Source organism: Melanerpes formicivorus, unplaced genomic scaffold (assembly GCF_026170545.1).
Source record: "Melanerpes formicivorus ecotype bairdi unplaced genomic scaffold, bMelFor1.0.p_v2 SCAF_83, whole genome shotgun sequence".
Classification (NCBI taxonomy): domain Eukaryota; kingdom Metazoa; phylum Chordata; class Aves; order Piciformes; family Picidae; genus Melanerpes; species Melanerpes formicivorus.
The window spans coordinates 667,152-682,004 of NW_027142435.1; the positions used below are offsets into that span (position 1 = coordinate 667,152).

General features: G+C 63.7%; 1 protein-coding gene across 1 annotated transcript; it reads left to right on the forward strand.

The window, feature by feature from the left end:
* The first annotated feature begins 1,765 nt into the window (after positions 1-1,765).
* Positions 1,766-7,826, forward strand: TMEM59L (transmembrane protein 59 like). The gene is made up of 8 exons (XM_068164871.1): positions 1,766-1,991; positions 3,179-3,284; positions 3,529-3,623; positions 4,654-4,800; positions 4,897-4,996; positions 5,340-5,451; positions 5,581-5,698; positions 5,965-7,826. The coding sequence occupies exons 1-8, from the start codon at positions 1,824-1,826 to the stop codon at positions 6,124-6,126; spliced, it is 1,008 nt and encodes a 335-aa protein (XP_068020972.1). The 5' UTR covers positions 1,766-1,823; the 3' UTR covers positions 6,127-7,826.
* The last annotated feature ends 7,027 nt before the right edge of the window (positions 7,827-14,853 follow it).

Genomic DNA, 14,853 nt, shown 5'->3' on the forward strand with positions numbered 1-14,853 from the left:
GCCTCGAGTGTTGGGATGGGGGAGGGCAGTAAATATTTGCCAACTTGGAGATCGTGGCCTGGGAAAAGGGGATTGCTGTTCAAAGAGGAGGGGGGGAGCCTGGGCTGGTGCTAGGTATGCTGCGGGCAGGTGAGGTGGGAGCCCTGCCCGCTGGATGTGGCATTCCCAGCTCTCCATCCGGTGGATTTGGGACCACCTGGGATGTGAGGCTCCGGCTGTGTCCCTCCAGCTGATGGAAACCTCACCTGTGGCGCGGTGCCGGGCCCGTGGTGACAGCCCCAGGCCATCCCCTTTGCTCAGCCATCAGTCACTGGTGCCAGACACGAGGCCGAGGCGCTGGAGGGGCTCCGGGAGGGGGAAGGGGCAGCAGAGCCGACCTGGCAGCGCCGCCGGCCCGGGCCGAGCACGGCCCTGGTTTGATTAACAAGATGAATAAACTGGCGGAGAGCAGCGGGGCGAGGAGGGGCCCTGCTCCCTGCTGCCGGGGGGGGCAAAGGGCTGTGCTCCCCCAGCCCTCTCCAAAGGGACCCAGACCCCCCCCTTCCCCCATGTCCTCCTACCCCATGGCGTAGAGCACCTCTCAACCTGAGCTGGGACCGGGAGCCCCCTCCCTGTTTCCCCATGCCGGGGTCCTGCCATGTGTTCCCCATTAGGGCCGGAGGTTAGCGAAGCCCCCAGCTCCCCTCCTCCTTCTGCTCTTCCCCCTCCTCCTTCTCCTCCTCCTCCTTCCCCTCCTCCTCCTCCTCCTCCTCCTCCTTCCCCTCCTCCTCCTCCTTCTCCTCCTCCTCCTCCTCCTCCTCCTTCTCTCCCCCCCGGGCCGGCTTTGGGGTGCTGCCATAAATAAGGCTGATGGGAGGGCAGCGAGCGCAGGGCCAAGCCTGAGCCTTTTATGTCTTTGAAACCCTGGGAAATCAGAGCTGTAAATCTGGGGTGTCAGGGAGAGCCCAGTGCCCGGCTGGGAGGGGCCCTGCCGAGCTGGGGGGACGGGTGCCATGCACCAGGGCGCCTTGGGGAGTCTCCAAAGGCCACGGAGGGTGGCACAGTGGGGTCCAGTGCTGGCTGGGGACAAGAAGCTTGTGCCCCCTCCTGGGGTGCTGGCCCTGAGGGACAGCGAGGCTCTGGTGTTACTGCTTGCTGGTGCTCACCAGTGCCCAGTGTCAGGGCAGCTGCATCATCCTGTGCCACACCTCTGTGTGCCACCAGTGCAAATGGTGTCCCTTCCCCCCCACCAACACGATCCCCATTCCTTTGTGTTGCTGCTGTCACTCTGCTGCTCCCATTCCCTCTGCATCCCCCAGTCCTGCTCTGCCTCTTTGATCCCTGTGTACCCCTAGGTCCCCCAGTGTCCCTCTCGCAGCCCTTTCTCCCCCTGAACCTTCTGGTCCCTGTGTATTTCCCACCGGGGCACACCCCCCTAGTCCTGCTGCATCTCGGTACCCCTGCATCCCCCGTGCCCAAGCATCTCCTGGTACCCAGGACCCCTATTCTCCTGCATCCCCCAGTCCATGAGCATCTCCCACTCCCTGGGACTCCCCAGTCCTCCTGCCCCCTTGGGGTATCCCCGCACGCCCCAGCGCCCGAGCATCCCGCGATGCCCGCACCCCCGGTGCCCGCACATCCCCCATCTCTCCCGCACCCCCTCCCCCCGTCTTCGCTCCCCACTGCCACCGCCGGTGCCGCTGCCGGTGCCGCTGGACCTGCGCAGGCTGCGGCGGCTCCCCCCGCCCCCGGCTGCCCCCGCCCGGCGCACGGCGCGTCACGGCGGGGCTGGCGGGGCCGGCGGGCGCTGGGTTCGCTCCGCTCCGCGCCGCTCCGCGCCCGCCATGGCGGCCCGTGGCCCCCGGGCCCTGATCGCCCTCGGCCTGGCCCTGGCCCTCGCTGCCGCCGCCGTCGCCGCCGACCCCGACCCCGACCCCTTCTCGCCGCAGCTCGGAGACACCGCCGGGTGCCGCGGGCAGTGCGTCCGCAGCCTGCCGCGCCGGGCCGCTGCCGTGAGTCCGGGGGGCCCCGGGCACCCGGGGGCACTGGGGGGACCGGGAGCATGGGGAGCATCAGCAGCATCAGAGGGACCGGGAAGGCTGCAGGGTCCGCGGGCACCAGGATCATCAGGGGGCTGGGAGCAACAGGGGAAACTGGGAGCATTGTGGGGACTGGGAGCAGCAACAGCATCGAGAAAACTGGGGGGCACTGGGGGCTCCAGCTTGCCCTGCATGGGCACCACTGCCACACAGTCCCACACTGGAACACCCCAGGGGAGAGCATTGTGGGAGGAACACCATGGGGACACTGGGAGCGCCATGGGGGGGTCACTGGGGGAGCCCCAGCGTCTCCTCCACTGCAGTTTTGGGGCGCCCCAGTAAGGACATCCAGCCCGGGTTGGGGTGCCCACAGTGGTTTTGCCCATGCCAGCTTTGGGGGTGCACAGGGGCGGCACAGGGGGCTCAGGGGCAGGGTTGGCAGCTGACACTGTGCTGCTGGGGGGAGCCAGCCCTGAGCCCTGGCAGTGGGGACCAGGAGGGAGCTGAGTGCTGGGCATCGGGCAAAGGGCACCACGGAAAGGCCTGGACCAGAGCTGGCTGAGCTGTGCTGTGCCAGGGGCCATGCGGTGGCACCCGGGACTGCCGCCGAGCCCCCGCGGTGGCAGGGCCGTATCTAGGCCATCGCCTTGGCAGGAGCCTGCACTGCCAGGGGCATGGAGTTGTTTTCCCATCCGGGCTCCAGCTGCCTCCTGCCAGCACCCAGCTCTGCCCATGCTCCCCACGGGCACACGGACGCCCCACAGACACACACAGTGACCCCTGTATGGGCTCAGTGCCCCCCTGCAGCCCCCACACTGTGTTCCCAGCCCCCCCTGCACAGCCCACCAGTGCAGCCTCTGCTTCCTGCAGCCCACCCTGGTGCCCAGATGGTGCCAAGCACTCTAACAGAGATGTGGGCACCTGCCGCGTCCTCCATGGCAGTGAGGCCACCTGCAAACCCCTCCACTGGCTGCAAAATGGGGGGGGCACAGTCAGCTCCCCCTCCACTGGGATGCCAGCCTGGGCTGTGGTCCTGCAGGAGGGTGGCAGTGTCCAGCTCCCCCCCGTTGGGTGCAGGGGGGCCATGGTGGGGGTGCAGCTGAGGCACCGGGCTGGCTCCTGGTGCCAGCTCAGGGCTGCCCTCCTCCTCCTCGCTGCAGGATGCTGTTCTCAACGCCTGTTACCGCGGCTGCCGGCTGCTCTCCATCTGTCACTTTGTGGATGCGAGCGCAGAGCTGAACACGACCAGAGCCGAGTGCGAGGCAGGTGAGGAGCCGGCGGCCGAGGGCCCTCCCCACCCCCTAAACACCATCCCGGGGGGAGTTCCCCACATGTCACCAGCACCTCCGTGGTACTTCCCACCCTCCCCAGCACCCTGCCTCTGCTCAGCGCCACGTGGTGCCCCGCGGCTGCATCCCGGCCCTGCTGCAAGCCGAGCAGCACCCACTGGGTGCAAACTGGGGGCGTGACCTGGCGCCCCCTAACCCTGTCGCCACCTCTTGCCTGGCAGCATGCGCTGAAGCCTACAGCAAGGCAGAGGAGCAGCTTGGCTGCGTGACTGGGTGCCGCAAGCAGCTGCCCGAGGTGGAGAGCAGGAAGGAGAAGGTGAGGGGTGGGGAGATAGGGACCCTCCTGCCCCCATCCATCCCTTCCCCCATCCCTCCCTCCCTCCTCCATCACTCCCTCCTGCAGGGCTGGGCCAGGCAGGCTGATGGCACCGAGCTCCCCGGGTGCGAGCTTCCGCCGGGGGGTGGCTGCAGATCCCCTCAGCTATCTGTTACCCTTCCCAGCAATTAGCAACGTCCCTACGACATTTAATTAATTCAGCTTTTGCCCAATTAATTAAATTAGTCTTTAGCCCGAGGTGGAGGCTTTTGGCTTCGCGTGGGTGCAGACAGAGATGAGTTTGTGCTGCAGAAAGCTGTGACCCTTGGAAAGCCACTTTGCAGCCTGTGTTGGAGACCTTCCCTCTCTGATCCCATTTCTGATCCCATTCCCCAGCCCCTCTGCGAGGTCAGGGATAAGCTTCGGGGAGCAGAGGCTGCCGGGGGCGGGCTGTCACCCCCTTCACCTACCCAAAGCATTTTTCCTTCGGGTTCCCAGGCAGGCAGGCAGAGCAGATTTAGCACAATAATTAGACACAGAATCTGACCCATTTATTTCCTGTTTGCTGGGCTGGCCGTGCAAGGGGCTGTCGGAAAATGTTGGGAGCCAGTGGCAGGGAGCAGCCAAGCGGATTCCAGCAGGGATGCTTTAAAAATAACAAACGGCCGCGACGGCCAAAAATCCAGGGCACGGCGAGGCTGCCAGGCGAGCAACGCCCTCGGCAGCGCCGCCGCTCCGCTCCCGGCCTTTAAAGAGCTGGGTGGGGGCACGGAGCTGCCATGCAGGGGGCAGGGCCATGCACCTGGGGCTGGGCGATGCGCCTGGGGCTGGGTAATGGCCCTGAGGACTACAACCCCTCCCTTGGTGACTCTCCCAGCGCTGGAGCACCGCTCCCGCACATCCCCATCCCTGGGAGAAGCCTGAGCCCCGAATCTGAGCGCCTGGCTCAGCCTGGCCGTGTCCTGTGGCAGGATGTTGTCTCTGGGGGTGGCTGGTGAGGGGCTGCTGGTGGTCTGATGTCCCTTTGCAGAGCCTGGAGCTGCAGGAGACGTCGTTCTCCATGTTTGATTTGGTATCCACCTTCTGCAACGACATTGTCAGCTCTGCCCAGAGCTTCATCTCCTCCACTTGGACCTTCTACCTGCAGGCAGATGATGGCAAAGTTGTGGTGTTTCAGGTGGGGGTGTCCCATGCCCCCTCTCTGCTGGCTGCTGAGAGGGATGGGGACCCCCTTGCTCACCCCTCTCTCCCTCTCTCCCTGCTGACTCACCAGTCCCAGCCCCAGATGGAGTATCCACTACATGAGGCTCCAGAGGCCCAGCTGGCGCAGGCAGCACCGGGGGCCAGCCCCCGTGTCCCCCAGCCCCACACAGGTGCAGGAGGGTCTGGGCTGCTAGGGGTGGGGGGGTTCTGGAGCTTTGGAGCCCTCCAGGCTCTCATCCGATCTCCCCAGAGCTGAACAAATTCCCCTCTCTCGGCTCTGATCAGCATCCCATGCCCCACACCCACGCAGGGGGCAGGGGGTGGGGGGAGTCCAGACTCGGGACCCAGGGTTCCAAGAAGCTGCTGGGATTTTCTGTGCTCCCCCAGCAGGTCCCTAGTGGGAGAGGGGGGCCCCCAGCACCCCTGCACCCAAGCAGGTGCTGACAGGGGGATGAGAGGGGCAGGCGTGCCCAAGCTGTGTGCCCAGGCTCAGCATCAGCTCTCCCCTGCCAGGCCCCCGGGGGAAAGGGGAGAAGCCCCCCAAGAAGGAGCCACGGGGCAAAGCCAAGGCACAGCACCCGGACCCCCCCCAGCCGGAGCACGACTTCCTGGGCTGCATGGCCAAGTAGGTGCAGGGGGCTGCATGGGGGCCTGGGGGCACCAGGAGTCGATGCTCCCCCCACTCCCAATGCCCACCCCGTGCCCCACCATAAACTGCTGCCCTCCTCTGGTGGGGGCTGGGGGGGTGTTACAGGCGCTCAGGCCTTCCTCGCTGGATCCTGGCTGCCTGCCTCTTCCTCTCCATCGTGGTGATGCTGTGGCTGAGCTGTGCCAGCCTGGTGACTGCCCCCGAGCAGCACGTCAAGACCCAGGTAGGGGGTGAGCTGTGCTCAGTGCAGCCTGGGGGGTCCTGTGGGGGTCCCTGACACCCTGGGGGTCCCTGTAATGGCTGGGTGAGCCCTGTGGGGCTGAGATGTGGCCCTATAGTCTCTGTGGTCCTTGGCCACCCTGCTGGGCTCACTGGACTGTCCTTGCTGTGTGGTACATCTCTGGCCAGCCCCATGCTGTCCCAGGCTGGGGACAAAAGGGTCCTGTCCTCTGCTCTTGGGCTCCACAGGCCCCATTGCCTCTCTTCCAGCCTCTGAGCATCAACGGGGACAAGGAGTACCTGGAGGACCTGGACGGCCCCAGCCCCTTCCCCCTGCCGCCTGTCATCGCTGTCACCCTGTGCCCCGCGCACGGCAGCGAGGACGCAGGACCACTGCCCCTCAAAGTCGACCTGGACAAGACCATCCTGTAGTGTTCCCACCCTTCCCATCACCTCCCTGTCACCTCCCTGTCACTGTCCCCACAGCAGCAACCTTGGTCCTGCTCCACTGCCCCGTGTCCCCAGCTCCTGGAGGGACATCTCTGGCTCTGGAGTGCTGGGGACCAGGGGTGCAATGTGGCTCCCAAGGGATGGCCACTGCGGAGGAGGCTCCCACGAGCTGGGCAGCAGCTTTGCCTCCCCAGTGGATGTGTTGTTTGCTGGGGCCCTGGTTTCCAGCACTCAAGAGCCAAGAGAGGAGCTGCCAGAGTGGGGAGGCTGGGGGGAGCCCATTCCCGGTCTGTCTGCTCCCGACCGCAGCCCCCCGGGGCCCCGCAGCCCTCCGGGCATGGGTCCAGCGCTGGGCAGGAGGGAGCTGGCTGCGGTGGGGGATGGAGAATGTCTGCAGAGTTCTGGGCTTTGGCTCGGCACATCCGCGGCCTCCCACCTTGGGCTGAGCCTCCAAGGCGCCGGCTCCGGCCCTGGGAGCTCCCTTCCGCCGCCGGAGCCATTGCCTCGGGGAGCCGAAACGTGGCGAATGGATTTGGCGTTGGCAGCCGGAGTGAGAAGAGGATCTCGCTGCCTCCATGCCCACACTAGGACCCAGACGGCCCCTTCCCGGGGCTGTGGAGAGGCCCCGGGATAGCTCCTTTCTCTCCCTGCTCTTTGTGCTCTTGGGGTGGCTGGCACCCGTGCCGATGGGTTGCGGTGGGGCGGAGCAGGGAACGAGGCAGCATTTCCCTGCCTTGTGCTGCTGCTGCGGCGTGTCCAGGCTGGGGCAGGAGGTGATAGCTGCTGGGACACCTCCAGCCTGGACTCAGCATCTCTGCCCGATGCCGGCAGCAGCTCAGCCTGAGGGGCTGTAGCTGGTGGCAGGACTCGGCAGCATCCAGCCTCCGGGTCTCCAGGCTGCCAGCGCTGCCCTGGGCGCAGGGGCTAGCCCTGGGGTCCCCCAGCCAAGACCCCCTCGGCTGTCCCCAGCACACCTTCTCGGCACAGAGGTGTCCCCTCCCTCCCTCCCCCTGCTCCCTGGGGCTCTGCTGCCGCCGCCGGGCTCGGTGTGAGCCGGGGCAGCTCCCCACCGTTCTCCATCACCTGACGGTGCATCGTTTCGTGGTTTGATTTGCACTGGCATGTGGCTCCTCGGCCCGCGGCGCCCGGCGGGGACACCCCTGCTCCCGGGGGGCGGTCCCCACCATCCCCATGTCCCCCTAACACATCTGTACAGTTTAACTTATTACCCGCGACTCCCTCCCTGGGTTTTTGGGCTCTCTTCGTGTGCCAGACACTCCCCAGCGCTGAGCGGTCTCTGGGGGGCCATGGCATGGTGGGGCGGGGGGCTCTTGTCCCCACCCCTGCCACTTCAGTGCTGCTCCGTATCACTTTCACCCGTGCAACATATCTGGCGTTGGGGAACTGGGGTGGGGAGGGGGTGAGGGGTCTCGTGTCTGTTCCGGGGTGCACATTTCGTTGTCGCTTTTTGGCCGCTCGGCTCAGTGTAAAGCTTGGGGGGAGGTCTGGGATGTTGTCCCTGGCCGTAGTGGCTCTCTGCATCCCTGGGGTGTAACCAGGCCACGAACTCGGGGCAAAGGGTGTCCTTGGAGCCCTCCCCAGCTTCGTTTCCGAAAGGTAAACCCAGCCCCAGGCTGGCTGGGCGGGGTGGGTGGAGGGGAAATAAAAGGTTTGTACCGGAGCGGGCTGAGTCGGTGGCTTCCTGAGCGCCCATCAGCGGGTGGGGAGCAGGTCTGAGCTGAGAGAAGGGCACAGGGCTGTTCCCTGCCCTCCTGCCTCTGCAAGCTGAGCCAGGATAAAACCTCTGGCACAGCAGAGAGAGACCCCTGCCAGCGCTGTTCTGCCCAGACACGGAGCGGCCTGGTGCTCTGCTCTGGGGGTGGCAAATCTGCATGGAGAGATTCAGCACCGAGCACCAGAGCCGATGTGCTGTTCCCTGGGGGGCTGCTACCAACGCCCGCGGGATGGGTTGGCTCGCTGGGGGGTGCTGGGAGAGCAGGGGGCTGTGCACCCCAACACCACCCTGTGGCAGCGAGGAGGAGGAGGGGGCTGAGACGCCGCGGCGAGGAGGGCTGCGTGAACGTGTTCTTGCTGCACGCAAAGGAGGTCTGGGGAACGAGGGCTGCTCCCACCGAGGATCACCCAGCGGCACCCAGGCGCCCACTCCGAGGAGGAGAATCGTAAATCAGGCCCCGCACGTCAGCGCCAGGCATGGCACCCCCCGGGCGGCAGGGCTGGGGCACGCTCGCACGTGTGTGCATCCACCTTTCCCCGCAGCGGGGGTTTGTCCTGGCACGGTGCCCGTGGCCACGCCACAGTCGAGCTCTCCCCATGCCAAGCACGACACAAGAGCTCACGCAAGGGCTGCAGCCTCGTTTCTAGCACTTCAGTAGCTCAGCAGGGTCCCCTCCTCGGAGCCAGCAGCAGCGCGGGGCCCCCGAGGAACCGGGGCTGGCCTCAGCTGCTTGTTTGCTCTGCGATGCGGAGATGGGAACGAGGAGAATCCTAGAGCCGTAGGATCATGCAATCCCAGACTGGATTGGGTGGGAAGGGACATTCAAAGCTCATCCAACCCCCTGCAGTCAGCAGGGACAGCTGCAACCAGAGCAGGTTGCTCACAGCCCCAAACAACCTGAGCTGGTTCCAGGGATGGGCATCTCTCACCTCTCTGGGCACCCTGGGCCAGGGTCTTACTCCCAGGATGGCTGCTGCCAGGGGCTGAGACCCCCAAGCACCAGGCTCTCTGCATCCCACTGCCACAGGCTGATGCAGAGGGAGGTGGCAAGGCACAAGATGGGTGCAGACAGCTGGTGGCAAGCCCTACCCGCTGCGGGCAGCAGGTCCCCTCCTGGGATGGGAGCCGGGCTAGGAACCGTGGACAAGCTCCTGGCCTTTAAACTGGAGTCAGATTCCTTGCTGCTGGCTCGGGGTGCAGGGAACTGTGCCCAGGAGCAGGTGAGGAAGGACCCCACTGTAACAAGAAGGAGCTGCATGAAATCAGCTGGTTCCACTCCCCCCAGCAGGCAGCGGGGGGGTGGGGGTGGGGGGGGTGTCCACCCGACGCCTTTCCCTTCTCTCTCCCTCTTTCATTTGTTCACGGGATGGGGGAGAAGCAGAATTCATGGTGTGTGGCCCCAGCAGCATCGGGTGAGCCAGCCCAGACTCCAGTCACGGCCCCCAGCCCATGGCTGAGGATAGGGACATGGGGGACCATGAGCCCACGGTGGGCTGTGTCCCCGCAGCCAGCATCAGTGCACCCCCGCTGGCCTCCGGCACCTCCTGACGTTAGGGTTACAGCTGGGGCTCGATGCCCTGAGAGGTCTCTTCCAGCCCAGGCGGTTCTGTGACTCCCTGATTCCATCTCCTCAGGCGCTGTCGCTCAGCCTCCAGCAGTTGGTGCTGAGGGTTGCAGGGGTCTTGCCAGCTGCCCCCTCCCTGGCCACTCTGTGGGCCGATGTCCCCTCCAGAGCATGTCCCCTGCAGAGCCCAGCGCTGGGGGCTGCCCGCGGGCCGGCCCGGGGGGGATGCGTTTGGGGGCAGCAGGTTCCCTCCTCTCCTGCCGCCTGCTCCCAGCGCCGCCGTCCCCCCCCACTTCTCACTCTGCTGAGGATGCTTTCAGGAGCCCTCGCAGCTCCTTGCCCCCTGATTAGTGCCTGGAGCCCTGTGCTGTGCCCAGCCAGGGGGTCTCTGCTGTGGTCCAGGGATGACACATGGAGCAGAAAGTCCAGGACTGGGAGAGCAGGGTGGGGAACGACTCCAGGAAGTCCACAGGAGGCAGCCCTCACTCTCATGACCTGTGGCTCACAGTGGACACACTCTTGGCTCACCTGGCTCTGTGCCCCTTGCTCCCCTTCCCTACTCACGTCCCAGTGAGATGCTGCTGACACAGAGCAGCTGAGGGAGGGTTCTTGTTCTTGCCTTGTGCTACAGGAACCAGAATCTTCCTGAGAAAGCACAGCCAGAGGGAAACAGAGGGTCTGGGCCCTGCCAGAGCAGGGCTTTTGAAGATGATGGAAAAAAAAAAGCCCCTGGGCTCCCCTCTCAGCTGGGGAAAGGATATTTGTTAGCAGCTCCAGCTGCCTCTTGCTGCCCCTGGCCCCGCTCCTGCACATGGCTGCAATCCTGACCAGCGGAGCTGTAAATTCACCCAGCAGAGGTGAATCTGCGTCCAGAGATGGAGCGAGGATGAGGATGTGGGGTGGGGAGCTGGATGGGGGTTCAAAGCGAGCTCTGGCAGCACCACTGGCTTGCAGCACCTTCCCAGCTCCCCATGAGAGCTGAGCCCTTGTCCCTACCAATGCCAAGCACCACCCTGGAGCCAGCAGCAAAGCTCATGAGGCCTTCAAGGATGGAAACCTCAGGGAGCTGCCGAAGGCAGGCAGCCAGGCGGGCAGGGGAGCACCGTGCCACGGGGAAGAACACATCCAGGGGGTTCCTCTCCTCCCCACACTCCCTCCTGCGACCTGCCCCAAAGAAGCTCCACAACAACAGAACCAAACGAAAAACAATCTCCTCGTGCTAATGGGATTGGTTCTGTCCCTACCACGCACATTCCAGCCCGGCTCGAGGGACCGCTCGGGGCCGGGGCTGGGGGGGGAGGGGGGTGCTAAGGAAGCCAAATTGTTCTCCCTCTTCAAATGTCAGAGTTCAGCGCGGTGCTGCTGGCCGGGCCTGGCGCAGCTGCTGCGCCGTGGCGATGCCGTGTGGAGGCGAAGCACCCTCTGGGCAGCGCCTGCGCGCATCCAGCCCGCCAAGTGACGAACATTTTCCACTCCCTGGCCTTCATTACTTCTTGGAACGCAGGCCCTGCTCGCCGGCCCGTGAGGGGCTTCGCTCCCCGCCGTGTTTATGTTCCTGCCTTGTGTTCTCCTGCCAGGTGAGGAGCGCAGCCAAGCTGGCCAGGGGGAGCTGGGATCTCCAGTTGTGCCTTGGCCAAGCAGATGGGAACTGGGCTGCCTCGAGGCGCTGGTGTGGGGCAGCACCTGCTCGCCTTTGGGCACCGCGGATGCACTGCTGACCCCACGGGCAGGACGTGCCCCGGCCACTGCGGCACATGCAGAGGGCACCAGGACATGCCCCAAGCACTGCAGCACATGCAGAGGGCACCAGGACATGCCCCAGGCACTGCAGCATGTGCAGAGGGCACCAGGACATGCCCCAAGCACTGCAGCACATGCAGAGGGCACCAGGACATGCCCCAAGCACTGCAGCACATGCAGAGGGCACCAGGACATGCCCCAAGCACTGCAGCACATGCAGAGGGCACCAGGACGTGCCCCAAGCACTGCAGCACGTGCAGAGGGCACCAGGACGTGCCCCAAGCACTGCAGCATGTGCAGAGGGCACCTGCTGGGCCCTGGCCTGGCGGCGGTGCCGTGTGGGGCTGGGGCAGGCTGCAGCCGGCGCCGGAGCTGCTCCTGTGGGTGCTGCCTGCGCCGGCTCGAGCTGCTGTGCGTGGGAGTGGAAGGAGCCCAAGGGTCCTAGCAGAAGGTGTGCAGCCCTCCCTCACGCCAGGCCCCACGCAGCTCTGTGTCTGCTCCCTGCTCACACCTGCTCCTCCCGCCTGCTCTTGTGGTGCTGGAATTGTTTTGGCTGGAAAACACCTTTGGGATCATCCAGCTTGAACCCAGCACTACCAAATCTCCATGGCTCTGAAGCACCCCCGGGGATGATGATTCAGTCACTTCCCTGGGCAGCCTGTTCCAGGATTTGACAACACTTTTGGGGGAGAAACTGTTCCTCATGTTCAACCTAAACCTCCTCTGCTGCAACTTGAGGCCATTTCATCTTCTTCTCCAGCCCTGACCATGACCATGGGGAGATGGCAGCAGGGTGTCCTGATGGGGCAAAAATAAAAGGGAGTGGGGAGGATGAGTTCAGGCAGTGCCATGACCCAAATGTGCACGGAGAGCCCTGCCTCTGCCAGCACACGCAGCCCCTTGCCCAACCCCTCCCCAGGCTTACCAGGATTACCCAGGGATTAGCAGAGATGGAGCAGGAATGAGACCAGCCAGGAGCAGAGGATGAGGAATAAAGGAAGCCAGAAGCACAGATACCCAAAGAGCCTACAACACCCTCCAGACACACAGAGGAGCAGGGGCTGGAGCTGTGCTGGCTGAGGATGCTGTAAGGAGGCAGCGGGCAGCAGGGAGGATGCTCGCAGCCTCCTCCATCACAGCAGCAAAGGAAGGGACCGGGAGGCTTTGTTGTGCTGGGGGAAACATAGCAAGAATTGGGAGGGAGAAAAGAAAAGCTTGCTGGGGCCAGCTGCCTGCCTCCTCCACCCAACACAGCTCACGGACCCAGAGCGCTGCGAGCCGGAGGAATTCCTGCTCCTGAGCGCTGCTGGGATGGAACAAGGAGGTAGGGGAAAGGCAGCTGCCAGCTCATGATTTTGCCATTAGCCTCCCAGTGCTGGCTGTGGATTTGAAAGCCCCAGCTGTGGGAGTCGTGGGATCTGTGAGAGCTTGGCTTGCAGTGAAAGGTACATTGCTGGGACCTCATGTTTTGCAGGAAGGGAGGGAAAAAAAAGGTGACAAGATGACTCAAATACATCCTGATGGCTTAGAGTGAAGAGCAGAAAGAAGAAGGCTGGAAGGAGTTTGGAGTTCATTCTCTTTTTGTTCAGCCAGCAGGTTGGAGTTGTGATTTCACAGCAGAGGGCTGCTCTCCACAGTAGGAGCCCCAGGGCTGTGATATACTGTGTGTGCAGGATGGATGTATTAAACTTGTGCAAGCCGCTCAGATGCCGGTCGTAAAAACCACCTTAGATATAAGGCAGGCTCCTTGGGGAAGGGGCTAAGTGCACTCAACAAATAATGAATAGGAATAAAAATAAATATCAAATGGCCCATAAAAATCAAAGAATAATGGTAACTAAAAAGTTCCTGGATTTGCTGGGAGAGATAAAATCCCATCAGCAGGATGGAATAACAAGAGCTAGGCCCTCTTGGTTCCTGCTCCACAGGACACAAGTCAGCACGCCTGCTCACCAGAGGAGTTATGGAATACATCTTCCTTCCAGCGTCTTAAAAATGCATTTTTCATGCTTGGAGAGACCTTCTGGGGTTTGATTTAACTGGGATCTGGGGAACATGTGAAAGGCATTTACAGCATGTGGCACAGCCTGGCTTTTCCTGCAGGGGAAGCAGAGGTGTAATGTTCACAGCTCCCATCCGCTGCCCCACCTGGCATGGAGAGCTCCACGGCGAGCAGGCAGCCCGGCCCGGGCAGCCCTCAGCAGGGCTGCTTCGCTGCTGTGCATGCACCGAACCAACCGCCCTGAGAGTACCCACATGGACCTAGCCGACGCTAAGTGTTCCTTCAGGACCTCTCTGGAAGGCAGGGTGTGCTGCAAAGCTGAGCCTGCAGAAAGCAGCCCCAGGAGAAATTGGAAGGCATCGAATGCAGCGGAGCTGGTGGCTGAGGAAGCAGGACAAGCCTAAGGGGTTGGTAAGCAGGGGCAGGAGCCCCCAGACAGCAGCAAAATGCAAAGCAGACAGCTTTGGGGAGAGAACTGGGGCGAGAGCCACTCTCGCTCTGTCTTGCAGGCAGCACTGCCCGGTGCAAAGGGCTGGGGAGCGACCGCTGCAGGCTCTGCCGATCACCTGCGGCACTCGCTCCCCTCCGCTGCCGCTCCCCGCGCTGACATCTCCTCTTCTGCGTAGGTCGGGTCTAAAATAACAGGGCCCCAAGGTCCTGGCTGGGGTCTCCGTGCTCTGCAGCAATACAAATAGCGAATTAATAAGCACTGCTTCCCTTTCTCCCAAAGGTTTTACGAGGCTTAATTAATGAATGTCTGTAAAACGCATTTGGAGCCGGGAATGAAATGTGCTGTGGAAATGCCAAATATTTTTAATGCTCCAGCAGATTTAGAAGGTTTAAATAAGAAAAATACACAGCCCTGCCTCTGAAACAGATTGCTCTCCTTGAAGCAGAGAGCTCCAGAACATGAAGTTTTCATCAGGCTGACTTGAAAGAGCATTTTCACGGCTTTCCAAGCGCGTTTATTCTCATGGACGAATCCCCCCTCTCCCTCGTACAGATGTGGACACCGAGGCATGGGAAATCAAAGACATTTACCCCCGGTCGTTGGCAGAGCCACCGCTATGAATAATTTCCTGATTTCCACTGATGACTGGAATGCCCTCTGGACCCTCTGCTCCCTCCAGATGCGTGCTGGCTTTAGCAATTACACGGCTCGGCCTCAGCCTCCGCCGGCCGCTTTGGGAAGAGCCGGGAGCGCCTCCGGTGCGGACCATGTGTGCGGACGCGGGGCAGCGCGGGAGGCTCTGGCACGGAGGCGGCGCCGCCGGAGCGCTGAGATCTCCAACGAGACTGCACCCTCTGCAGGGTACCGCTGCTGCTGCACGGCCCGGGGCAGCCGAGCCGGCGCCGGGGCTGCCCAGCTGGCATGGCAGCGCACTTCGTGCCCCCGCTGGCGGCAGCAGGGCTGTCCCGGGCTGGCTGCACGCACCGCGGGCCCTGCCAGAGGTGCCTGGGTGCGGGCCGTGGGCTGGGGCCGCTGGCGGCTGCTGGGCAGGGGTCAGCTGCAGGGTGGCGGCACAAAGGATGCCCACGGCGGCCTGCGGGGCCATGGCAGAGCTCTGGGACACCTCAGTCGTGGGGGCGGTGACCGAGGGACCCCTGGGCCGGTGGTGACAACTGCCCCAGGCCCCCTCGGCGGTGACAGCTGGCAGCCCCTGCGGG

Bases quoted from the DNA above. Each gene is read 5' to 3' on its own strand.
- TMEM59L (XM_068164871.1), top strand. From the start codon at position 1,824: ATGGCGGCCCGTGGCCCCCGGGCCCTGATCGCCCTCGGCCTGGCCCTG. The intron at 5,452-5,580 runs GTAGGTGCAGGG...GGGGTGTTACAG, and splicing joins TTCCTGGGCTGCATGGCCAA to GCGCTCAGGCCTTCCTCGCT. The intron at 5,699-5,964 runs GTAGGGGGTGAG...CCTCTCTTCCAG, and splicing joins AGCAGCACGTCAAGACCCAG to CCTCTGAGCATCAACGGGGA.